Source organism: Bos indicus, chromosome 16, assembly GCF_029378745.1.
Source record: "Bos indicus isolate NIAB-ARS_2022 breed Sahiwal x Tharparkar chromosome 16, NIAB-ARS_B.indTharparkar_mat_pri_1.0, whole genome shotgun sequence".
NCBI classification, from domain to species: domain Eukaryota; kingdom Metazoa; phylum Chordata; class Mammalia; order Artiodactyla; family Bovidae; genus Bos; species Bos indicus.
Window position 1 is genome coordinate 4,962,391 of NC_091775.1, and position 25,340 is coordinate 4,987,730.

Consider the following 25,340-nt stretch of genomic DNA (forward strand, 5'->3'; position numbering starts at 1 on the left):
TTAAAAAATACAGCTAAGTTTTAAAATCACACACAAAGCAGGGTAGTATATGGCACATAATACATACTCAAAATAGTAACATCATGCAAAATGTATTCGAAGCTAGCTTCTTTAAAACTATTCTCAAATTGTTAGACTGTGTATATATTTCCAATTGGTTTTAACTGGCAACTCATTTTATCAAGTTCAATTAGCATTTCAAAATGATAGATCATTACTACCATGCATTATCAACATTCTAGAGCTTTATTTATTAACTTTATTTAATGACCACCTTTGAATTGCCATGCTGTCTAAAAGAAAGTCTCTGTCCTCTTTCTAGAGTTTATTATTGGAAAGGAAACAGTTAACAGCAGGTCTGTAACCCGTACCTTCTTGCTGGGAATGCCTTCCCGCTTGTGAATGACCTTGACCAAGGCCACTTTTACATAATAGTTGTGTTTATAATAGCAAATATTAATGATAAAGGAACTTGGAACACTCTCTAGGGCCGTTAGCAATGATATAAATGGAAACGTTCATAATAACAGTAAAGCAATTATAAACTCTATAAACCCAAGAGCTCCGATAGCATTAAAATTACTTACGAATTCTCCTAGTTTGATATTGAGGGGAGGGGCTAACTATATAGAGTTTAGCAGTGTATCTGGAGGAGAAACAGTGACAACAGCGTCAAGGGTATAATTTCCTTGGAAAACTCTCCAAGCCCTTCTGTGCTAGTGTTAGTCACTCAGTCGTGTCCGACTCTGTGCGACCCCGTGGACTGTAGCCCGCCAGGCTCCTCTGTCCATGGGATTGCCCAAGCAAGGATACTGGAGTGGATTGCCATTTCCTCCTCCAGCGGATCTTCCAGACCCAGGGGTCGAACCCGCATCTCCTGCGTTGCAGGTGGATTTTTTTGTCTGAGCCAGGGAAGCTCTGTTGTAAGTGTCTCTTACTCAGCAGTCAAGCCATTGTAGAGGGCTGGCAGTGTCCGTGATCCTTCTTGTTTTACAAACAGGTGAATGAACACCCTTACTGAGTGGCTCACCTCAATACTGGTGGAGTTTTTGTCAAATTACAAGATTTGTGATGGTGAGGGCCCAATAAACACAGACATACTACTTTTAAAAATAGGTAGAAACTTCAAAGATTATCAGGATGAGAAAATGACTGATTGTAGAGTACTCCAAGTGTTGGGTAATGGTCATCGTTCGCTTTATTTCTGTAGCTGTAACTACTACATGTTTTGAATCTCTCCAAGTCTTCCCTGGGGACTTGCCGTGAGGAGGGGCAGCGTTTGGTTCACTAGCTTGTCCTTGCTGCTGACGACCCTACTGGCACTTCTGGCAGTCTGGCAATAGACTGTTACCATGCCATATGATCTCAAAGTATTCTGCACCAACAACCTACAGTCATTGTCTAGATCATTTGACAACTTGATATAAGCTAAGGAGTCTCTCCACAGAAAAATGTTCACACACATAAGTTGTGCATACAGTTTAGGGGTGGTCGTGACCTCCCGAAACCTATTCTTGGACCTCAGAGTAGGAAACTAGGAGGTAGGTGATAATCTCCACACTTACTCATAACCCCATTTTCCTTTCTTTGACATAAAAAAAGAGACATCTACTTGGTATTATGCTTGCTTTTATTTTCTTTAACTGGCCTTTGTGGAATTTGAGTAGACTGTAATAATATAACCGGAGAAGGCAATGGCAACCCACTCCAGTACTCTTGCCTGGAAAATCCCATGAACGGAGGAGCCTGGTGGGCTGCAGTCCATGGGGTCGCTAGGAGTCGGACACGACTGATCGACTCCACTTTCACTTTTCACTTTGATGCATTGGAGAAGGAAATGGCAACCCACTCCAGTGTTCTTGCCTGGAGAACCCCAGGGATGGGGGAGCCTGGTGGGCTGCCGTCTCTGGGGTCACACAGAGTCGGACACGACTGAAGTGACTTAGCAGTAGCAGTAATAATATAACATTGCTCTTCATGGAAAGTAATATTTTCTTTTTCCTAAAAACTTCAAGAAACAAAGTCTTCTTTTATTTTCATCAAGCCAATTGCATTATGGGCAGAATAACTCCCTTCAGAATTCCCTTCTGAATTACTAAAGACACTTAAGTACCATTTTTGGTTATATATGTGATACCTTACATTTGAAAACTAGGTTATATTCTATAGGTGAGTTTCTTCTTGCAATTAAGTGAAATAATTTCAGAGGCACAGGTACTCTTGGGAAGAGCATTCCAGATCTAATGGGGCCTTGCCTCAAAAAGTGTAATGCCCTTCACCAAGTACCTAACCCGCTTTCAGGGAATAGCTTGTTTATCCATTTGGGTTTTCTTCATTAGTAATCCACTTACCTTATTGTTTTTCTTTTCTTTTTCCTTAATATATATATATTTATTGAAGTATAGTTGATTTACAATTTTCAGGTGCACAGCAAGGTGATTTAGTTGTACATGTATGTACACATATATTATTTTTCAGATTATTTTTTATTTTTTATTACAAAATATTGACTGTAGTTCCCTGTGCTATATATACAGTAAATCTTTGTTGCTTGTTGTGTATCTATTTTTTTAAAATTAAAATTTGGCATTCTATTCATCCTAAATGAAACAAGTAGAATCAAAATGTTATAAATTTTTTAGCTAGGCAACAATTTAAAAGTTTTCTAAAGTATATATATATATATAATAAATACTATTTATATATCAGTTCAGTTCAGTTCAGTTGCTCAGTCGTGTCCAACTCTTTGTGACCCCATGAATTGCAGCACGCCAGGCCTCTCTGTCCATCACCAACTCCTGGGGTTCACTCAAACTCACGTCCATCGAGTTGGTGATGCCATCCAGCCATCTCATCCTCTGTTGTCTCCTTTTTCTCCTGCCCCCAATCCCTCCCAGCATCAGTCTTTTCCAATGAGTCAACTCTTCGCATGAGGTGGCCAAAGTACTGGAGCTTCAGCTTTAGCATCATTCCTTCCAAAGAACACCCAGGTCTGATCTCCTTCAGAATGGACTGGTTGAATCTCCTTGCAGTCCAAGGGGTTCTCAGGAGTTTTCTCCAACACCACAGTTCAAAAGCATCAATTCTTCGGCACTCAGTTTTCTTCACAGTCCAACTCTCACATCCATATGTGACCACCGGAAAAACCATAGCCTTGACTAGACAGACATTTGTTGGCAAAGTAATGTCTCTGCTTTTGAATATGCCATCTAGGTTGGTCATAACTTTCCTTCCAAGGAGTAAGCGTCTTTTAATTTCATGGCTGCAGTCACCATCTGCAGTGATTTTGGAGCCCCCCCAAAATAAAGTCTGACACTGTTTCCACAGTTTCCCCATCTATTTCCCATGAAGTGATGGGACCAGACGCCATGATCTTTGTTTTCTGAATGTTGAGCTTTAAGCCAACTTTTTAACTCTCCACTTTCACTTTCATTAAGAGGCTTTTGAGTTCTTCTTCACTTTCTGCCATAAGGGTGGTGTCATCTGCATATCTGAGGTTATTGATATTTCTCCTGGCAATCTTGATTCCAGCTTGTGCTTCTTCCAGCCCAGCATTTCTCATGATGTACTCTGCATATAAGTTAAATAAGCAGGGTACCGATATACAGCTTGACGTACTCCTTTTTCTATTTGGAACCAGTCTGTTGTTCCATGTCCAGTTCTAACTGTTGCTTCCTGACCTGCACATAGGTTTCTCAAGAGGCAGGTCAGGTAGTCTGGTATTCCCATCTCTTTCAGAATTTTCCACAGTTTATTGTGATCCACACAGTCAAAGGCTTTGGCATAGTCAATAAAGCAGAAATCGATGCTTTTCTGGAACTCTCTTGCTTTTTCCATGATCCAGCAGATGTTGGCAATTTGATCTCTGGTTCCTCTGCCTTTTCTAAATCCAGCTTGAACATTTAGAAGTTCACAGTTCACGTATTGCTGAAGCCTGGCTTGGACAATTTTGAGCATTACTTTACTAGCATGTGAGATGAGTGCAGTTGTGTGGTAGTTTGAGCATTCTTTGGCATTGCCTTTCTTTGGGATTGGAATGAAAACTGACCTTTTCCAGTCCTGTGGCCACTGCTGAGTTTTCCAAATTTGCTGGCATATTGAGTGCAGCACTTTCACAGCATCATCTTTCAGGATTTGAAATAGCTCCACTGGAATTCCAACACCTCCACTAGCTTTGTTTGCAGTGATGCTTTCTAAAGCCCACTTGACTTCACATTCCAGGATATCTGGCTCTAGGTGAGTGATCATACCATCATGATTATCTTGGTCATGAGGATCTTTTTTGTACAGTTCTTCTGTGTATTCTTGCCACCTCTTCTTAATATCTTCTGCTTTTGTTAGGTCCATATCATTTCTGTCCTTAATCAAGCCCATCTTTGCATGAAATGTTCCCTTGGTATCTCTAATTTTCTTGAGATCTCTAGTCTTTCCCATTCTGTTGTTTTCCTCTATTTCTTTTCATTGATCGCTGAAGAAGGCTTTCTTATCTCTCCTTGCTATTCTTTGGAACTCTGCATTCAGATGCTTATATCTTTCCTTTCCCCTTTGCTTTTCACTTCTCTTCTTTTCACAGCTATTTGTAAGGCCTCCCTAGACAGCCATTTTGCTTTTTTGCATTTCTTTTCCATGGGGATGGCCATGATCTCTGTCTCCTGTACAATGTCACAAACCTCAGGCCATAGTTCATCAGGCACTCTATCTATCAGATCTAGTCCCTTAAATCTATTTCTCACTTCCACTGTGTAATCATAAGGGATTTGATTTAGGTCATACCTGAATGGGCTAGTGGTTTTCCCTACTTTCTTCAATTTAAGTCTGAATTTGGCAATAAGGAGTTCATGATCTGAGCCACAGTCAGCTCCCGGTCTTGTTTTTGCTGACTTTATAGAGCTTCTCCATCTTTGGCTGCAAAGAGTATAATCAGTCTGATTTCGGTGTTGACCATCTGGTGATGTCCATGTGCAGAGTCTTCTCTTGTGTTGTTGGAAGAGGGTGTTTGCTATGACCAGTGCGTTCTCTTGCCCTTTGCCCTGCTTCATTCCGTATTCCAAGGCCAAATTTGCCTGTTACTCCAGGTGTTTCTTGACTTCCTACTTTTGCATTCCAGTCCCCTATAATGAAAAGGACATCTTTTTTGGGTATTAGTCCTGAAAGGTCTTGTAGGTCTTCATAGAACCGTTCAACTTCAGCTTCTTCGGCGTTACTGGTTGGGGCATAGACTTGGATTACTGTGATATTGAATGGTTTGCCTTGGAAACAAACAGAGATCATTCTGTCGTTTTTGAGATTGCACCCAAGTACTGCATTTCGGACGCTTTTGTTGACCATGATGGCCACTCCATTTCTTCTGAGGGATTCCTGCCCGCAGTAGTAGATATAATGGTCATCTGAGTTAAATTCTCCCATTCCAGTCCATTTCAGTTCACTGATTCCTAGAATGTCGACATTCACTCTTGCCATCTCCTGTTTGACCACTTCCAATTTGCCTTGATTCATGGACCTGACATTCCAGGTTCCTATGCAATATTGCTCTTTACAGCATCGGACTTTGCTTCTATCACCAGTCACACCCACAACTGGGTATTGTTTTTGCTTTGGCTCCATCCCTTCATTCTTTCTGGAGTTATTTCTCCACTGATCTCCAGTAGCATATTGGGCACCTACTGACCTGGGGAGTTCCTCTTTCAGTATCCTATCATTTTGCCTTTTCATACTGTTCATGGGGTTCTCAAGGCAAGAATACTGAAGTGGTTTGCCATTCCCTTCTCCAGTGGACCACATTCTGTCAGACTTCTCCACCATGACCTGCCCATCTTTCACTTCCTAGGTTTTTTCTTTCACACATTGCCTTTTTAGAATTTAGGCATGGGATGGAAAACAGTCTCTGGGCACAATTTGGTGGTGTTGACTTAGTCACTAAGTTGTGTCCAACTCTGGCAAACCCTTGGAGCCTGCCAGGCTTCTCTGTCCATGAGGTTTCCCAGGTAAGAATACTAGGGTGGGTTGCCATTCCCTTCTGCAGAGGATCTTCCCAACCCAGTGATAGAACCCACATCTCCTGCATTGCAGGCAGATTATTTACCAACTCAGCTACCAGGGAAGCCCTGGGCACAATTTGGTAAAGTTTATTATAATGATCCCCACCCCCCCCAATTTAAATTCTAGGTCATTTCATTCAAACACCAGTTGATCCTTATTTTCTTGTATTCATCAGTATTTCATATTAGAGTTGGTTTTAACTGAAGGTGTCACCAAATCCAAAATAATAGCACCTTACATATGTAGAAGGTTACTCTCACCTCCAGTGTCCTGAATTCTATCTCATAGTACAGTATAGCTACTCAACTGCCAGAATCATGTCTACATTCAGATCAGCAAAAAGGGAGCATAACTCCCTCTCATAGCTCATGGCTATATGTGATTGCAAGTAGAGTGAATTGTATTTTTTTTTTTTAATTTCATGTGACCTTATGCCAGCTATAACTGGGGTCTAATTACTAAAGAAGAAAGATGGAATAGATTTTAGGAATGAATAACAATCTGCTTTGGGCTTCCCTGGTGGCCCAGTCAGTAAAGAATCTGCCTGCAATGAGGGAGACCTGGGTTCGATCTCTGGGTTGTGAAGATCCCCTGGAGGAGGGCATGACAACACACTCCAGTATTCTTGCCTGGAGAATCCCCAAGGACAGAGGAGCCTACGGTCCATGGGGGTGCAAAGAGTTGGACACAACTGAGCGACTAAGCACAGCAATCTGCTTGAGTAGGTAACAGGGACTTTGTGGCACGTCTGAAGGGACAAAACAAGGTGAACAGTAGTCTTTGAAGAGTTATACTGCCATCACTAAAGACACATTATTTGTCATTCATGAAGTTTGATCTTGCCGTAGTGCATATTTATCATGACTCACAAGCAAAGCTTATTCAACAGTGTTTCATGAACTGTTTACTTTTTAAAATTTATGTATTTTATTCTCATGTGCATAAAGGATGCTTTACTGACCGAGGTTTTTCTTGGAGAGGCATTCAAGAAGTATCAGCTCAATAAACAAAAAATAATTTGAAGCAATTCAGATATTTTCTGAATTGTCTCGACAAAGACCAAAGGGAATCCATTCATAACATAGTGTAGAAAAAAATCTTTTCCCAGTTCTCTTAAAATCTGTTTCTCACTCACACACACCCATAGGGTGTATTCCTCTTGTTTAGCTTCCCATAACTCTTCCCACAGCCTAGGCATTGAGGACTTTTGTTTTTCTACACCTCGACCCATATCTCCTAATCTCTTCCATTAATTATTGGCCACCATCCCTTTGTAAATTAATCAAACCAGTAGGAGTACAACTTCTGCACCTGGTTTATTACTCCAGTTTCCAGAAAACAATCTGGATTAAATCAAATTGTTCAACAGTCTAGAAGAGTCTGTTAATGCTCATTTATTAGTTTATTCAAACTTGGACTCTCATCATAAAACATGTAATCCTTTATATGGAATTACAATATTTAATATGCTTTGATGACTTTTTTTTTTTTAACTTATTGACCATAAAACCTGACCTGAACTTTGTGAGGATATTTATAGTCTCTACATATCCTACTCAATGTAAATATTTTTACATTTCATGGGGAAATATTAGGAAGACAATATTATAAGCAATATAGTACCTTTCTGAAGTCTTAATCATTCTGAATCTGAAATAAGCCATTGAGATGAAGATTTATTTGCAATTATTTCCTTAATAATACTCTATTTTATACCCATGCTTTTGTAGCAAAACTTCTATACTTCTAAAACTCTTTCAAAAAATTGCAGAGGAAAGAACACTTCCAAATTCATTCTACAAGGCCATCATCACCCTGATACCAAAACCAGACAAAGACAACACATGAAAAGAAAACTACAGGTCAATATCACTAATGAATATAGATGCAAAAATCCTCAACGAAATTTTAGCAAATGGAATTCAGCAACACATCAAAAAGCTCATACACCATGATCAAGTTGGGTTTATTCCAGGGATGCAAGGATTCTTCAATATATGAAAATCAATCAATGTGATACACCATATTTACAAATTGAAAGATAAAAACCATATGATCATCTCAATAGATGCAGAAAAAGCTTTTGACAAAATTCAGCACCCATTTATGATGAAAACTCCTCAAAAAATGGGCATAGAAGGAATCTACCTCAACATAGTAAAGGCAATATATGGTAAGCCTACAGCAAACATTATTCTCAATGGTGAAAAACTGAAAGCATTCCCACTAAGATCAGGAACAAGACAAGGGTGTCCACTTTCACCACTATTATTCAAAATAATTCTGGAAGTCCTAGCTGCAGCAATCAGAGAAGAAAAAGAAATAAAAGGAATCCAGATCAAAAAATAAGTAAAGCTCTCACTGTTTGCAGATGACATGATACTGTACACAGAAAAACCCTAAAGATAGTATCAGAAAATTACTAGAGATAATCAGTGAATTTAGCAAAGTTACAGGATACAAAATCAATGCACAGAAATCACTTACATTTCTATATACTAACAATGAAAAATCAGAAAGAGCAATTAAGGAATCAATCCTATTCACCATTGCAACAAAAATAATTAAATATCTAGGAATAAACTTACCTAAGGAGATGAAAGAACTGTACACAGAAAATTATAAGACACTATTAAAGGAAATCAAATATGACATAAACAGATGGAGGGATAATCCATGTTCTTGGGTAGGAAGAATCAATATGGTGAAAACGACTATACTACCAAATGCAATTTAGAGATTCAATGTAATCCCTATCAAATTACCAATGGCATTTTTCACAGAACTAGAACAAAAAATTTCACAATTCATATGGAAACACAAAAGACCCCGAATAGCTAAAGTGGTTTTGAGAAAGAAGAATGGAGCTGGAGGAATCAAGCTTCCTGACTTCAGGTTATACTACAAAGCTACAGTCATCAAGACAGTATGGTACTGGCACAAAAACAGAAGCAAAGACCAATGGAACAAGACAGAAAGCCCAGAAATAAACCCATGCACCTATGGGTACCTTATTTTTGACAAAGGAGGCAAGAATATACAATGGGGCCAAGAAAGCCTCTTCAATAAATGGTGCTGGGAAAACTGGGCAGCTACATGTGAAAGAATGAAATTAGAACACTTCCTAACACCATACAAAAGATAAACTCAAAATGAATTAAAGACCTAAATGTAAGATCAGAAACCATAAAACTCTTAGAGGAAAACATAGGCAGAACACTTGATGACATAAATCAAAGCAAGATCCTCTATGACGCACGTCCTAGAGTAATGGAAATAAAAACAAAAATAAACAAGTGGGACCCGATTAAACTTAAAAGCTTTTGCACAACAAAGAAAACTATAAGCAAGGTGAAATGCTTATGAATATCAGAATGGGAGAAAATAATAGCAAATGAAGCAACTGACAAAGGATTAATTTTCAAAATATACAACCAACTCATACAACTCAATACCAGAAAAACAAACAACCCAATCAAAAAGTGGGAAAAAGATCTAAACAGACGTTTCTCCAAAGAAGACATACAGATGGCTAACAAACACATGAAAAGATGCTCAACATTGCTCATTATTAGAGAAATGCAAATCAAAACTACAATGAGATATCACCTCACACAGGTCAGAATGGCTGTTATCAAAAAGTCTACAAACCATAAATGCTGGAGAGGGTGTGGAGAAAAGGGAACACTCTTGCACTGTTGGTGGGAATGTAAATTGATACAGTCACTATGGAAGATGGTATGGAGATTCCTTCAGATCAGATCAGTCGCTCAGTCGTGTCCGACTCTTTTCAACCCCATGAACTGCAGCATGCCAGGCCTCCCCGTCCATCATCAACTCCCGGAGTTCGCTCAAACTCACGTCCATCGAGTCAGTGATGCCATCCAGCCATCTCATCCTCTGTCATCCCCTTCTTCTCTTGCCTCCAATCCCTCCCAGCATCAGAGTCTTTTCCAATGAGTCAACTCTTCGCATGAGGTGGAGATTCCTTAAGAAACTAGAAACAAAAGCACAATATGACCCAGCAATCCTACTCCTAGGCATATACCCTGAGGAAACCAAAATTGAAAGAGACACATGCATCCCATTGTTCATTTCAACACTATTTACAATATCTAGAACATGGAAACAACCTAGATGAATCGACAGATGCATGTATAAAGAAGTTATAGTACATATACACAATGGAATATTACTCAGCCATAAAAAGAAACACATTTGAGTCAGTTCTAATGAGGTGGATGAACCTAGAACCTATTTTACAGAGTGAAGTTTATAAGAAAGAGAAAGATAAATTCCATATTCTAACATATACATACAGAATCTAGAAAAATGGCACTGAAGAATTTATTTACAGGGTAAAAATGGAGAAACAGACATAGAAAGTAGACTTATGGACATGGGGAGAGGGGAGGAGAGGGTGAGATTTATGGAAAGAGTAACATGGAAACTTACATTACCATATGTAAATAGATAGCCGATGGGAATTTGCTGTATGGCTCAGGAAACACAAACAGGGGCTCTGTATCAATCTAGAGGGGTGGGATGGGGAGGGAGATGGGAGGGAGTTTCAAAAGGGAGGAGATGTATGTGTGTATCTATGGGTGATTCATGTTGAGGCTTGACAGAAAACAACAAAATTCTATAAAGCAATTATCCTTCAATAAAAATTAAATTAATTTTAAAAATTACTGAAAACCTGGAACTAGGGAAAAAGAAATCAGTGGAGACATTTTCTGATGGCTTACTGAGTATTCTGTAGCAGACACTCTCTAGGAATTATTGATTCCATAGAGTGTGTAATTTTGATTGTCTTTTTTTTTTTTTTTTTTAGATTAGGCTTTTTTACAACTGTATAAGAGTAGAGTTAATTTGTAGAAAATGGATGGGAGTGAAAATGATTCCTTTCAGAGAACTATACAAGTGATTCCTGATCACAGAAAGCAAATGAATTTTGTCCAGTAGAGATTCAGCTAATTTCCATCAGTTAGAAAAGCTGATTTCAAATATTACAAGTTGCTGCTCAGCATATTAACCAGTTTTGCCTCTAGTAGAAAAGTCATTTTGGAATGCCTTTGACTGACTGACTATATATTTCGTATCTCTGTTCCTCAAATTCTTTAAATTAGTTGTAGCATCTTAATAATGCCCTCATTAAATAATGAATAAAGTAAAATCTTTGACACATGTTCATTTTTATAATTACATGCTGCTGCTGCTGCTGCTGCTGCTAAGTCGCTTCAGTCGTGTCCGACTCTGTGCGACCCCATAGACAGCAGCCCACCAGGCTTCCCCGTCCCTGGGATTGTCCAGGCAAGAACACTGGAGTGGGTTGCCATTCCCTTCTCCAACGCATGAAAGTGAAAAGTGAAAGTGAAATTGCTCAGTCGTGTCTGACTCTTAGCGACCCCATGGACTGCAGCCTACCAGGCTCCTCCGCCCATGGGATTTTCCAGGCAAAAGTGCTGGAGCGGGGTGCCATTGCCTTCTCCAATAATTACATGAATGACATGTATTAATTTTTTGAAAATTATACTTTAAAAGATGCTTGCACTATAAGATCTTACATATTAGTTGACCAAAGATATGGAAACACTACAAAAGCAACATATAATCAATGATGAGCTATCAGTATGGATTTGAGGAGCTGTGGTAGAGTTTCTGGGTGACTGTTCTTTTTATTTACCCTGCGTTGCTTTTACTTCATTTAGCAGCTGATTCTACTTTGTATTAAGCAATGCAGAGGAAGGGATTGCAAACACAGATGAGGCCACACTCCTGTTCTAGAGTTGTTGACGGTTGTTAAAGAGAGAAACACAGGTCCCAAATGGCGTCATCTCTGTTAATGTCCTGATGCCAAACCTAGATTTAATACTTGACCTAATTGCAATTTTGACCTTCCCCAGGAATATAATTGTAATCGGACCACTTTGGAATTTTCTGGTCAGCCCAACTGAAATAAACTGCATGATTAGATTCTCGTCATTTCCCCCAAAGAAGGTGACCAACCCTGAAACAGTTATTCCTTTTCTTTTGTTAATAACTTCCTTGCCCCACTCTTCTTTAATAAAACTCTGCATTTTGTACAACTCCTCAGAGGGCCCTTCTGTTTACTAGACAGTGTGTTGCCTGATTCATGAATTGCTGGATAAAACCAACTAGGTTTTGAAATTTACTCAGGTGAATTTTGTTTTTTAACAGTCTAGTGTGGGAGAAAAACATTAATAAATCATTAACAGAATATGATAAAGGGTGGGGATGAGAATCACATTTGAGACTTTACTGTATCTTTATGCTTTATATTTATTATGATGTTTTATATTATTTAAACCTAAAATTTTGAGTAATTTTATCCCAGTTTTATAATTGGTGCACAGACAACGAGTTAATGGCTGTAATCATCATGAACAAGAAACTATGGGAAACCAAAAGCAAATTTACATGCTTTCATTCCTAAGACCAAGCGTTCCCCTCCTTTCTCATTTCATTTGGTTGACTCTGGACTCAGGTCAAATCCTGCTCTAAAGAGCATGGAATGGAAATCTGGTGTGGAGCTGGCCAACAAGGACTGTGTTGTCGCTGCAGGACTCTGGAGTCCTCCTCAAGTTTGGAATCCTCCAGGACCCGCTCCTTTCTGGGAGGCAACACGGTCTGGAGGCTGTCAGAGACGGGCAAGGTTAGTTGACTTCCTTGAGCTTTGGGGCTTCAGTGTTGCTTGCAGCCTTTGGATACCTGGTATTTGAAGCGGGAGGGTGGGCGGTAGCACCCAGAGTCAGGTTGTGCTCTGGAAATCACCAGGAATGCACTTCTCCCCTCACTTCCCACCTCCACCCACGGTGCTGGAGAGAGCGGCACAAGGTGGACTCAAACACTGGCAAATATTGACAGAAGTGAAGGTCACAGTAGGACCATTTAGCTTGAATCTGTTGAGGAATGATTGGCTTGCAGTTCAAAGGGATGGTCAACTGGATTTGCATAAACAACACAGGCCATTTCTGAAACTGAGTTTTAAAACTAGCAATTCTTTTTATCACCCCCTTGTGTCTTTGCAAAGTCTCTCCTTGTACGAACTTCCTTACAGCTATTCTTATTTCCTATCATAGAATTTTTTTCTTTTCCCTTTCAGGGAAGAAAAAAATCAATACAACCCCATCTCTAGAAAGGAGTGATTGGTCTGATCTTAAGTGGTGTGAGAAGACCTATTTTGATCCAAACCAGGGGCTTAGGCTGGGTTATTTCTAACCCGGTTCGAACAATTGATTGTAAGATGTTTTTTTGGCTTATGTGCTATCTTGTGGATGTGTGGCTGATTTCTACCTCAGATGGTATGTATGCTTTTCTTAAGTTCAGACTGTAAGGCATTTTATATCAGCATGTGGATTATGAGGCATTCTGTCTAAGATTTTAATGAAATTGAAATTTATAAATTTCCTTTATTGAATAATCTCAGGTTACTTGGTGTTATGCTCTGTACTCAACAGTAAATATTTAATGACTTGGCTCTAAGAAGTGAGTCATTTTTTGCTACTTTCCCTTTTTGTTCTGGAAACAAAAAATGTATCAATTTCAAAATCTTGAGAGGTCTTATTTATGATAAACTCTGGTACCACTATTTGGAAAGGGGATTGTAATTTTAGGAGTGGAAAACTAATGGCTGAATTTGAGTCAAACTCTTGTTTTTCTTTTGAAAACAAAACTTTGGGAATCCTTGGGGAGGAAAGGATGTGGATGTCCATGGACATGGGAGAATACCAGGAGTCAGAATACAAGGAGTCAAGCAAAAAGACACTATGATGGGGACTCCAGTAAGTGCTTCCTCAAGGCGTGTGACATGTCAAGAGAATCTGTTTTTTTTTTTCCTTCCAACAAAGAGCTATCCAAAACTTCCCCCAGTGAATGATAGCATATTCATTGCAAATGAGGGAAAAGGACAAATTCTGGGGACTTAACTTATGTAACGATTTTTCGATGCCTCTAAGGGATGGAATGCCCTCACTCCTGAGTGCTGCTGTAAGTTTGATCTTTCTGCTTCTTTGTTCATCTTGTCATCCCACTGTATACTTTCACATCATACCTCCAGTAGGCCATGGTAAGACTTTATAAGAAAAAAATTCTCAACTTTTAGGAATCCATTTTTAAAGTACTCTAGTGGCAGTCTTTCCTTTGAAGGTATGTAGTCAGCTCTTGCGGAGAAGGCAATGGCACTCCACTCCAGTACTCTTGTCTGGAAAATCCCATGGATGGAGGAGCCTGGTAGGCTGCAGTCCATGGGATCTCGAAGAGTTGGACACGACTGAGCAACTTCACTTTCACTTCTCACTTTCATGCATTGGAGAAGGAAATGGCAGCCCACTCCAGTGTTCTTGCCTGGAGAATCCCAGGGACGGGGGAGCCTGGTGGGCTGCGGTCTAGGGAGTTGCAGAGAGTTGGACATGACTGAAGCAACTTAGCAGCAGCAGCAGCAGCAGCAGCAGTCAGCTCTTGTGTGTGTGTGTGCTCAGTCATGTCCAACTCTTTGCAACCCCATGGACTGTACCCTGCCAGACTCCTCTGTTCATGGGATTTCCGAGGCAAGAATACTGGAGTGGGTTGCCATTTCCTTCTACAGGAGACCTTCCAGAACCAGGGATCGAACCCAAGTTTCCCTCATTGGCAGGTGGATTCTTTAATACTGTGACACTTGGAAGCCCATTCAGCTCTTGAAAGTAAAGTAAGAGTGTTAGTCGCTCAGTCTTGCCCTACTCTTTGTGATCTCATGGACTGTAGCCTGCCAGACTCCTTTGTCCATGGAATTCCCCAGGCAAGGATACTGGAGTGCGTTGCCATTTCCTTCTCCAGAGGATCTTCCTGACCCAGGGATCAAACCTGGGTCTCCTGCATTGCAGGCAGATTCTTTACTGTATGAACCATCAGCTTGTAGTCAGAATTAACTTAGCTGAATTAGTAGACCCAGTCACCCCTACAAGAAGGAAAGGATTTCTATGTATTAAAACTACTTTTTTTTTGTGGGGGAATTTTAGTTTATTTAATATCACAGTGCTTTAAAACTTTTATGTTATGAAAAAATTTAAACATATACAAAAGACAGAAGTATAAAATGAACTCATTTGTGGGACTTTTGAGGTCATCCAGTATCTAAGACTGTATGCTGCCAATGCAAGTGAGGTAGCTAAACCCCCCAGGCTCCAACTAAGACCCAGTGCAGCCAAATAAATAAATAAATTAAATATTAGAAAAGGGAACTCATATGTATTATCAATACATGACTTTTTTCATCTACAAGTCTGCTTTGCATTATTATTTTGTAGTAAATATATCATACCATTTTATCCATCATTTACTGTTTGAATTGGAAAAATTTATGTTCTCAATTTATAAATGTGATACCTGAAATCTGAGTGATTTGCTTAGGTTCACAAAACTCATTTGTGATGTCTATAAAGATGGAGAATAACTAGTCCACATGCTCTTTATTAATACTGTTTTTAGGAATGGCTAGATTAGTTTTGCTTCTTACCTAGAGTGAAAATTTCTCCTTTATACATAGAGTAAAGCAAACCTGTATATTTGTCCTTTATTCATATTACCAAATTCACATCCCTCTGTATTCTTTTGTTTTTTCACCTGGGGAGAACAACAACAACAACAACAAAAAGTAAAAAAAAAATAATGACTAATGTGTGTATCTGACAGGATGAAAGGGAAGGAGACACTTGCCTTAAACGTGGGCTCAAGAATTTTGAGCAATGCTTAACAGAAGAGAATGATGAACGTGCTATTGGTAATTTCCAGTTACATGCTTAATTTCAGTAAGTTCTAATGTCAGTTGTCACTCTTAGATGTTTCCCTACTTAGGGCAACCCAGTCTTTTCTTATCCTGCACTGATATGGTTTGGCTCCTGGTACCAGTCCGTAATGGGCTCCCCCGGTGGAACTAGTGATAAAGTGCCAATGCAGGAGAAGTAAGAGATGTGGCATTGATACTTGGGTAGGGAAGATCCTTTGGAGAAGGAAATGGCAACAACTCCAGTATTCTTGCCTGGAGAATCCCATGGACAGAGGAGCCTGGTGGGCTACAGTCCATGGGGTTGCAAAGAGTCAGATATGACTGAAGCGATTTAGCAGCAGCAGTAGCAGCAACCAGTCCATAATAAAAGGTGAAGTTTTGGGAATTCCCTGGTGGTCCAGTGGTTAGGACTCTGCACTCTCACTGCTGAGGGCCCAGGTTCAATCCCTGGCTGGGGAACTAAGATCCCACAAGCTGTGTGGTGTAGCAAATAAATAAATAAACAAAAGATGCAGTTTTACTTCTTGTTTTCACTCTTCTTGATGAAGCCTGAGGAAGTCTACCCTTTGCTGTGGTGGGTTTCAACTTCGCCCTTTCATCTCTCTGACTGTTTTCTTGTTCAGTGGGCCACTGTCCTGACCCCTTGCTGGTGACTGATGAGTTCAGTTCCTTGGAGCCTGTGAATGTGAATGACACTTTCATGTTTAAATGCAATGAGCATTGCATCTTTAAGGGCAGCAATTGGAGCCAGTGTCGAGAAAACCACACCCGGGTGACTCACTCTCCTGTGAGCAAAAGCAGTAAGTATAAGAGAAAAGAGTGAAAATCCCAAAGACACTGATCAGGAGTGAAAATCTAGACATTTGCCACAAATCCAAAACACTGTCCTCTTTCTTGTATCTGGGGGGAGGGTTTTAGGATCTAGCAGGCAGTCAAGAAAGAGTCAAGCCTCAACTCAAGCAATGGATTCTAATGAAATGATTGGTACTTAACAATAATCCTCCTGAAGTAGGATTCCTAGTAGGTCTAAAACAGGGTAGTTTGGGACATCTGACTATGTTTTATTAAAATTTCAAGATTAAGCAGTAACTTTTCTTGAAAGATACACAAAACAGGGGAAAAAACCATAATTCATTGCAAAATTACATAAAATAAAAATTGAGCATATTTTCGTTGTCAGTACAAATTATAGCTCTTAGAGGTAATTGGTTGGATGTGTTTAATGACTTTTATTCTGTTCACACAGATATTTAAATAAATGCACACACACATGAACAGACATTTGTTGCTGTTCAGTCGCTCATTTGTGTCCAACTCTTTGCGACACCATGGACTGCAGCACACCAGCCTTCCCTGTCCTTCACCATCTCCTGGAGCTTGCTCAAACTCATGTCCATTGAGTCAGTGATTTCATCCAACCATCTGTCCTCTGTCATTCCTTTCTTCTCCCACCTTCAATCTTTCCCAGCATCAGGGTCTTTTCCAATGAGTCAATTCTTCTCATCAGGTGGCCAAAGTACTGGAGTTTCAACTTCAGCATCAGTCCTTCCAATGAATATTCAGGACCAATTTCTTTTAGGGTGGACTGGTTTGATCTCCTTGCAGTCCAAGGGACTCTCAAGAGTCTTCTCCAACACCAAAGTTCAAAAGCATCAGTTCTTTGGTGCTCAGCCTTCTTTGTGGTCCAACTCTCACAACTATACACGTCGACTGGAAAAACCATAGCTTTGACTAGATGGACCTTTGTTGGCAAAGTAATGTCTCTGCTTTTTAATATGCTGTCTAGGTTGGTCATATCTTTTCTTCCAAGGAACAAGTGTCTTTTAATTTCATGGCTGCATTAAATGATTTTGGAGTGATTTTGGAGCCTAAGAAAATGAAGTCTGTCACTGTTTCCATTGTTTCCCCATCTATTTGCCATGAAGTGATGGGACTGGATGCCATGATCTTTGTTTCTTGAATGTTGAGTTTTAAGCCAGCTTTTTTACTCTCCTCTTTCACTTTCATCAAGAGGCTCTTCAGTTCTTCTTTGCTTTCTGCCATAAGGGTGGTGTCATCTGCATATCTGAGGTTAACTGATATTTCTCACGGCAATCTTGTTTCCAGCTTATGCTTCATCCAGCCCGGCATTTCTCATGATGTACTCTGCATATAAGTTAAATAAACAGGGTGACAATATATAGCCTTGATGTACTCCTATCCCAATTTGGAACCTGTCAGTTGTTCCATGTCTTGTTCTAACTGTTGCTTCTTGACCTATGTCATATGGGTTTCTCAGGAGGTTGGTAAGGTGGCTTGGTATTCCCATCTCTTTAAGAATTTTCTGCAGTTTGTTGTGATACACATAGTCAAAGGCTTTAGCATAGTCAATGAAGAAGAAGTAGACGTTTTTCTGGAACTCTCCTGCTTTTTCTATGATTTCATGGATGTTGGCAATTTGATTTCTGGTTTCTCTGCCGGTTCTAAATCCAGCTTGAACATCCGGAAGTTCTCTATTCATGTATTGTTGAAGCCTAGCTTGGTTAATTTTGAGCATTGCTTTGCTAGCATCTGAAATGAGTGCAATTGTGTGGTAGTTTGAACATTTTTTGGCATTGCCCTTCTTTGGGCTTGAAATGAAAACTGACCTTTGCTAGTTCTGTAGCCAGTGCTGAGTTTTCCAAATTTGCTGGCATATTGAGTGCAGCACTTTCACAGCATCATCTTTTAGGGTTTGAAACAGCTCAACTGGAATTCCTTCAGCTCCACTAGCTTTGTTTGCAGTGATGCTTTCTAAGGCCCACTTGACTTCACATTCCAGGATGTCTGGCTCTAGGTGAGTGATCATACCATTGTGGTTATCTGAGTCATGAAGATCTGTTTTGTATAGTTCTTCTTTGTTTTCTGGCCACCTTTTCTTAATATCTTTTGTGTCTGTTAGGTCCATACCATTTCTGTCCTTTATTTTGCCCATCTTTGAATGAAGTGAGCCCTTGGTATCTCTAAAGTTCTTGAAGAGATCTGTAGTCTTTTCCATTCTATTGTTTTCCTCTATTTGTTTGCATTGATCTCTGAGGAAGGCTTTCTTATTTCTCCTTGCTGTTCTTTGGAACTCTGAATTCAGATGGGTGTGTCTTTCCTTTTTTCCTTTGCTTTTCACTTCTCTTCTTTTTAGCTGTTTGTAAGGCCTCCTCAGACAACCATTTTGCTTTCTTGAATTTCTTTTTCTTGGGGATGGTTTTTTATCACTGCCTCTTGTACAGTGTTATGAACCACATATTTACCTACAAAGATGGGATTTTACTATCTGTATTTTTGAATTAGCTTTATTTTTTCATGTAACAATATACATGAGAGCTTTTTCAGATCAGTATGTAAAGCTCTGTCTCCTACTTTTTAAGTATATGTGGCTATGCCATCTCTCATATTGATGAACATTTATTTCTATATCTTATTTCTATTTCCATAGTTTTGCTTTACAGTGATGAAATGAATGTGTGTGTGTGTGTATATATATATATATATATATATATATACATGTGTATACACATACAACTTTATGCTATTATTTTTACAGGATAGATTCCTAGAGTGAGTCACATGATATCATCATTTGAAAAATATACATAAAAAATCCAAGTAATTCTATTAATTACTCATTCTTGGATACAAAATAAATATTGAAAAATCAACAGTTTCACTTCCTGGTAATAGTTATTAGACGAATATTGAAATGTAAAAATAATTCCATTCATGAGACCTTTATCAAAATTCATCAAAGAGTGGAAAAGAAGGTATGAATGAAAGAAAAGATCCAAGACACACAGACTCAGTATTACAATGTAATCCTAACCAGAGTTTTCAATTTAAAAATAAAAAAAAGTAATTAAAAAAATCTCATTTGGAATGGTACATATCTGACACTGCAAAATTTTAATTCTTTATTTCAACACTTCATGTTTTAGAGCAGTATTAGGTTTCTAATAAAATTGAGAGGAAGATACAGAGATTCCCCCTGCTGCCCCCACACCCACACATGCACAGCCTCCCTCCCATTATCAACATCACTCACAGAGTGGTACATTTGTTATAACTGACACATCATTATCATTCAAAATCCAGAGTTTACCTGAGTTCACTGTTGGTGTTGTACATTCTATGGATTTGGACCAATGTTTAATGACATATGTACATCGTTATAACCTCATGTGGAGTAGTCTCACCACCCTAAAAATCCTCTGTGCTCTGCTTATTTATAACTTCCCCCACCCTTCTCAGCCACTGATCTTTTTGTTGTTTCTCTATTTTTGCCTATTTCAGAATGTCATATAGTTAGAATCATACATTTGTAGCCTTTTCAGATAGGCTTCTTTCACTTAGTAACATCCATATAAGTTTCCTCCATGTCTTGTCATGGCTGATAGCTCATTTCTTTTTAGTGCTGAATAATATTTCTGGATGTACCACCATTAACTTGTCCATTCACTTTCTGAAGGACGTCTTGGTTTCTTCCAAGTTTGGGCAATTAGAAATAAAGCTGCTAAAAATATCCATGTGAAAGTTTTTGTATGGATGTAAGTTTTCACCTCCTTTGGGAGTTGGATTGTATGATCAGCATATATTTAGTATTTTTAGAAACCACCAAAATATCTTCCAAAGTGACCCCAAAGTGCAAAATACCATTTTGCATTCCCATCAGCAGTGTATGAAAGATAATGTTGCTCCAAATCTTTCCTAGCATTTGATGTTGTCAATGCTCCAGAATTTGACCATTCTAATAGATGTGCAATGGTGTCTTGTTGTTTTAATTTATATTTCCCTGACATATAATGCAAAGCATCTTTTCATATGCCATCTGTCCATCTTTGGTGAGGTGTCCATTCAGAACACTCTAGTTCCTCAGTCAATTCATTGCAGTTCTTCTTCCTTTCTTCCACATAACTTTGAACTCAGGTTTTGATCTTTTGAAAATTTATTTGCTAATTGCTCAAGCAATACACCTCTGTTGTAGAAAAATATAGAAGATAAAAGAAGAAAATATTTAATTACCTACAGACCTATCACTCTAGAATAACAGAGTACTTCGTATATAATTTTCAGACTTTTTTTTTCTATTCATAAATGTTGGTATATGACTGTTTTACAAAAATAGTATTATATTACACATGCTTTTTTATGCCTTGGTGTTTTAGTTATCTTTATGTTTTGAAGACCTTTATTTTTCAATAAACATACCTACATAATTACTATGAATTTAGCCACTAATCTTGATCAACATGTTTAGACTCATGTAACCTCAGAGCTGAAAGTGACCTTAGGGATAATATTATTTAGCCTGCTCATCTTATAGATTAAGGAGGAAGCCCAGAAAGGTGAAAAGGCTTGTTTCATGCCATATGGTTAGTGGAAGGGCCAAAAACAAAACACATAACATCTAGTACCTTGCCTGATTCTCTCTCCACAATTTTACAGACTCACTTTCTTTCCTCCCAGTTCTGTTCTCTTTTTCCCTGAAGCTCTCATATAGTACAACTGTCCCACAGGGGCAGTCAATCTCCATCAGAGCTCACTCTATTTATCTACTGTTTCAAGAGTTCTTCCATCTCTACCTAAAATCTAATTTTTCTCTTCTTGTACACTGACAGCTAGCATCTCTACAACTTAACCTTCCTTTCCTCACACTCCTGTCAATCAGAAAGTACTTTCAGATCTCTAATGACCCAGACAATGAGCCAGGGTGGGGAGTCTTTCCCATGGGCAAATATGATTTTGACCAGAAAGAAATAAATGGAGAACATGTCCGAGATCCCACGTGGGCTGCTCTGAAGATGGCGGGTGCTGGCCTAGACCATTGCACTGTGGTGGCTGATGTTGTGCTCTGAGCATTATTCCAGGAGTGCTTCACAACTGTCACTCTTATAATCCTGTCTACTAGGAGACTGTGGCCCTCCTGAGACTCCAACTCATGGCTATTTTGAAGGAAGAGATTTCAAGTCAGGATCTACCATCACTTATTACTGTGAAGCAAGGTAAGTGTACTGCAGACTTTTGAACATAAGACTTTGCCCATTGACTGGTAATCTTGTTTTAGAAATGCCCCAGTCTGTCTCAGCCTTGTCTGCTGGTTATCAGGCACATTCTGATTTTGAGAGCTGCTTTACCCACTGCCAGGTCTCCCCAAGTTCTAGAAGACAGGCTAACTCTCCTATTTATCCTAACTTATGTATCACTTTCTTTTCTTTTAGCTAAGACAAAATGGAATGTTTAAAGTTTTTCTAAAAAATAGCAGAACAAAAAACTAAACCAACCCCCGCCCCCCGCCCAGAATATATGAAAGTATAGGAATAGAATTATTTAGATCCTTGCTGTTAGTGTTTAGTCTCTAAGTCATGTCCAACACTTCATGACCCCATGGTCTGTAGACTGCCAGTCTCCTTTCTCCATGGGACTTCCCAGGCAGGAATATTGGAGTAGGTTGCCATTTCCTTCTCAGGGGATCTTCCTAGACCAAGGATTGAACTCGTGTCTCCTGCATTGGCAGGCAGATTCTTTACCGCTGAACCACCAGGGAAGCCCATAGATCCTTAGGACATCATAATTAAAGCCTAACCTTAACTTAGACTGCCTGGTCGCCCATCCTAGCCTTTTCTTTTTCTGGCCTCAATCTTATTAACCCATAGTCATGAGGCCTCACAGGCATTTCTATCTCCAGTGGATTTTTCCATCAACTCTCCTGTTTTTCTAGTTGATTTATTTGAAAGCTGTCTCTAGGTTTCTACTGCTTTTTGGAACATAGATGACAGTTGATTTTAAAAATTACTGAATGATGAAGAGTTTCCTCCCTTACCTTCCCCAGCCCAAACTCTGTGTTTAAAAACACATATTTAGAATTTTTCATTCCTCCATATCTTACATGCTGATATATTTCTTGGGTCCTCTCCATCCCCAGGACAGTGGTTTTACTTTATGATTGTTGTGTGATACTGAGATAACTTAAGAATGCATTAGAGCTCTGGGGCAAGAAAGTAGATTCTAGTATTTCTATTTCACAGTGTGAAATACTATTAACCAACTTTAGTTGCCCAGTTCAAGAAATGGAAGGGTAAAAGTTGTTTCCATTTTACCTTGTGCCCAGGTACCACCTGGTGGGCACACAGCACCAACAGTGCATTGATGGGGAGTGGACCAGTGCCCCTCCCATCTGTGAGTTGATCCAAGAAGCTCCCAAACCAGCCGAATTAGAGTTGGAGAAGGCATTTGTAAGTAGTGGGCTCTTTTCTGTCTTATTCACAGTGGTGACCCCAGGGCCTGATTTCGGTGCTGGCACATGCTCAGGAAATAGCTGTTCATTTGCAATGCCTTTGAATGGGCTCATCTTGGCCTGTTTGTAGAGTGGGACTCATAAACTACTAACTCATGTTTTTGTATATGAGTTCCCATTCTCCACCATCACCATTAATGTCTCATGAAGCTCTGTTGGTAAGAACTGTTGTCTCATGTGCTTTAAAGAGCAAGATACATGATTTCATGTCTTAGACTTGGAAGTATTGCTATGAAAAGTCTCTAAAATTTTTCCAGACTTTAATAAAAATCACAAAAACACGGAAAGATCTGTTTTCATTGAGACTCCTCTCTTTTTGTTGTTGTTTAGTTGCCAAGTCATATCCAACTCTTTGAGACCCCACAGACTATGTAGCCCACTAAGGTCCTCTGTCCATGGGATTTCCCAGACAGTAATACTGGAGTTGGTTGCCATTTCCTTCTCCAGGGGATCTTCTCAATCCAGGGATCAAACCCACACCTCTTCCCACATCTCCTATGGGCAGGTGGATTCTTTACTACTGAGACACCAGGGAAGCCTGTCTCCTCTCTTAGTCTATATTAATTACTAGGATGATGAGTAAACTTAAATCTCTAGATTTTATTTTTTGCAAATAAAAAATGACCCTAATGGCAGACAGTGATGCCTTCCCCCAAGACACACCTAATTGCAAGGTTTTATATATATCTCTGTGCCCCTGTGGGAGGAGAGTGACACTTGGCAGCATCCTGGAAGGGGCTCAGGCAGTCCACAGCCATCCTGCAAATTTAGATGATTCATCATATTGAAGACCCAGATTCCCACTGAAGCCTTCATTTGGGGACCTAAACACCACTCATTAGCTTCTGAGGGGTAGCACTGGGTCTCAGTTCTTAAACTGTAATTTAAAAAGGTGTTTTTCTTCAGCTTGCCTTTCAGGAGAGTAAGGAACTTTGCAAAGCTATAAAGAAATTTACACAAAGGTTAAAGAAAAGTGACTTAACAATGGAGAAAGTAAAATATTCTCTGGAAAGAAAGAAGGCTAAATTGAAGGCAAAAATGTTGCTCTGACCTTGTAGCTGAGCAGACTGGGTAATAGAAATACTCCCATGAATAAAATTTTCTCTTGGTTCTGAAATTGGTTTCAGATTTTTCTCTTTTTGGACTGAAATGCATTTTCATAGTAACCAGCTGCCGTTGTATAATACACTGTGTGTGTGTGTTTGTGTGTGTGTGTGTGTGTTGAAAGTAGAATGACCAAGTGTGGTGATTGTTTAAGACCAGAATTAACTGGACATGGAACAACAGACTGGTTCCAAATAGGAAAAGGAGTACTTCAAGGCTGTATATTGTCACCCTGCTTATTTAACTTCTATGCAGAGTACATCACGAGAAATGCTGGACTGGAAGAAACACAAGCTGGAATCAAGATTGCCGGGAGAAATATCAATCACCTCAGATATGCAGATGACACCACCCTTATGGCAGAAAGTGACGAGGAACTCAAAAGCCTCTTGATGAAAGTGAAAGTGGACAGTGAAAAAGTTGGCTTAAAGCTCAACATACAGAAAATGAAGATCATGGCATCTGGTCCCATCGCTTCATGGGAAATAGATGGGGAAACAGTGGAGACAGTGTCAGAATTTATTTTTTGGGCTCCAAAAGCACTGCAGATGGTGACTGCAGCCATGAAATTAAAAGACACTTACTCCTTGGAAGAAAAGTTATGACCAACCTAGATAGCATATTCAAAAGCAGAGACATTACTTTGGCAACAAAGGTCTGTCTAGTCAAGGCTATGGTTTTTCCAGTGGTCATGTATGGATGTGAGAGTTGGACTGTGAAGAAGGCTGAGCGCCGAAGAATTGATGCTTTTGAACTGTGGTGTTGGAAAAGACTCTTGAGAGTCCCCTGGAGTGCAAGGAGATCCAACCAGTCCATTCTGAAGGAGATCAGCCCTGGGATTTCTTTGGAAGGAATGATGCTAAAGCTGAAACTCCAGTACTTTGGCCACTTCATGCGAAGAGCTGACTCATTGGAAAAGACTCTGATGCTGGGAGGGATTGGGGGCAGGAGGAGAAGGGGACGACAGAGGATGAGACGGCTGGATGGCATCACTGACTTGATGGACGTGAGTCTGGGTGAACTCCGGGAGTTGGTGATGGACAGGGAGGCCTGGTGTGCTGTGATTCATGGGGTCGCAAAGAGTTGGACATGACTGAGCGACTGAACTGA

The 25,340-nt window shown here is 39.6% G+C and overlaps 1 protein-coding gene and 1 non-coding gene across 6 annotated transcripts; both read left to right on the forward strand.

Moving 5' to 3' along the window:
• Positions 1-13,019: 13,019 nt before the first annotated feature.
• C4BPB (complement component 4 binding protein beta) lies at positions 13,020-24,243 on the forward strand. 5 transcript variants are annotated; one of them, XM_070767873.1, is made up of 6 exons: positions 13,020-13,364; positions 13,761-13,844; positions 16,450-16,626; positions 21,741-21,834; positions 22,941-23,064; positions 24,033-24,243. In XM_070767873.1, the coding sequence occupies exons 1-6, from the start codon at positions 13,307-13,309 to the stop codon at positions 24,174-24,176; spliced, it is 681 nt and encodes a 226-aa protein (XP_070623974.1). In that variant the 5' UTR covers positions 13,020-13,306; the 3' UTR covers positions 24,177-24,243. The 5 variants fall into 5 exon arrangements, with proteins under 5 accessions (XP_070623974.1, XP_070623975.1, XP_070623978.1 ...); XM_070767874.1 differs by lacking the exon at positions 13,761-13,844 and adding an exon at positions 15,733-15,820 and having other exon boundaries at positions 13,021-13,364; XM_070767877.1 differs by lacking the exon at positions 13,761-13,844 and adding an exon at positions 15,733-15,848 and having other exon boundaries at positions 13,023-13,364.
• Positions 16,213-16,285, forward strand: TRNAE-CUC (transfer RNA glutamic acid (anticodon CUC)). The gene has a single exon. It is a non-coding gene; the product is annotated as a tRNA-Glu (tRNA).
• Positions 24,244-25,340: the final 1,097 nt, after the last annotated feature.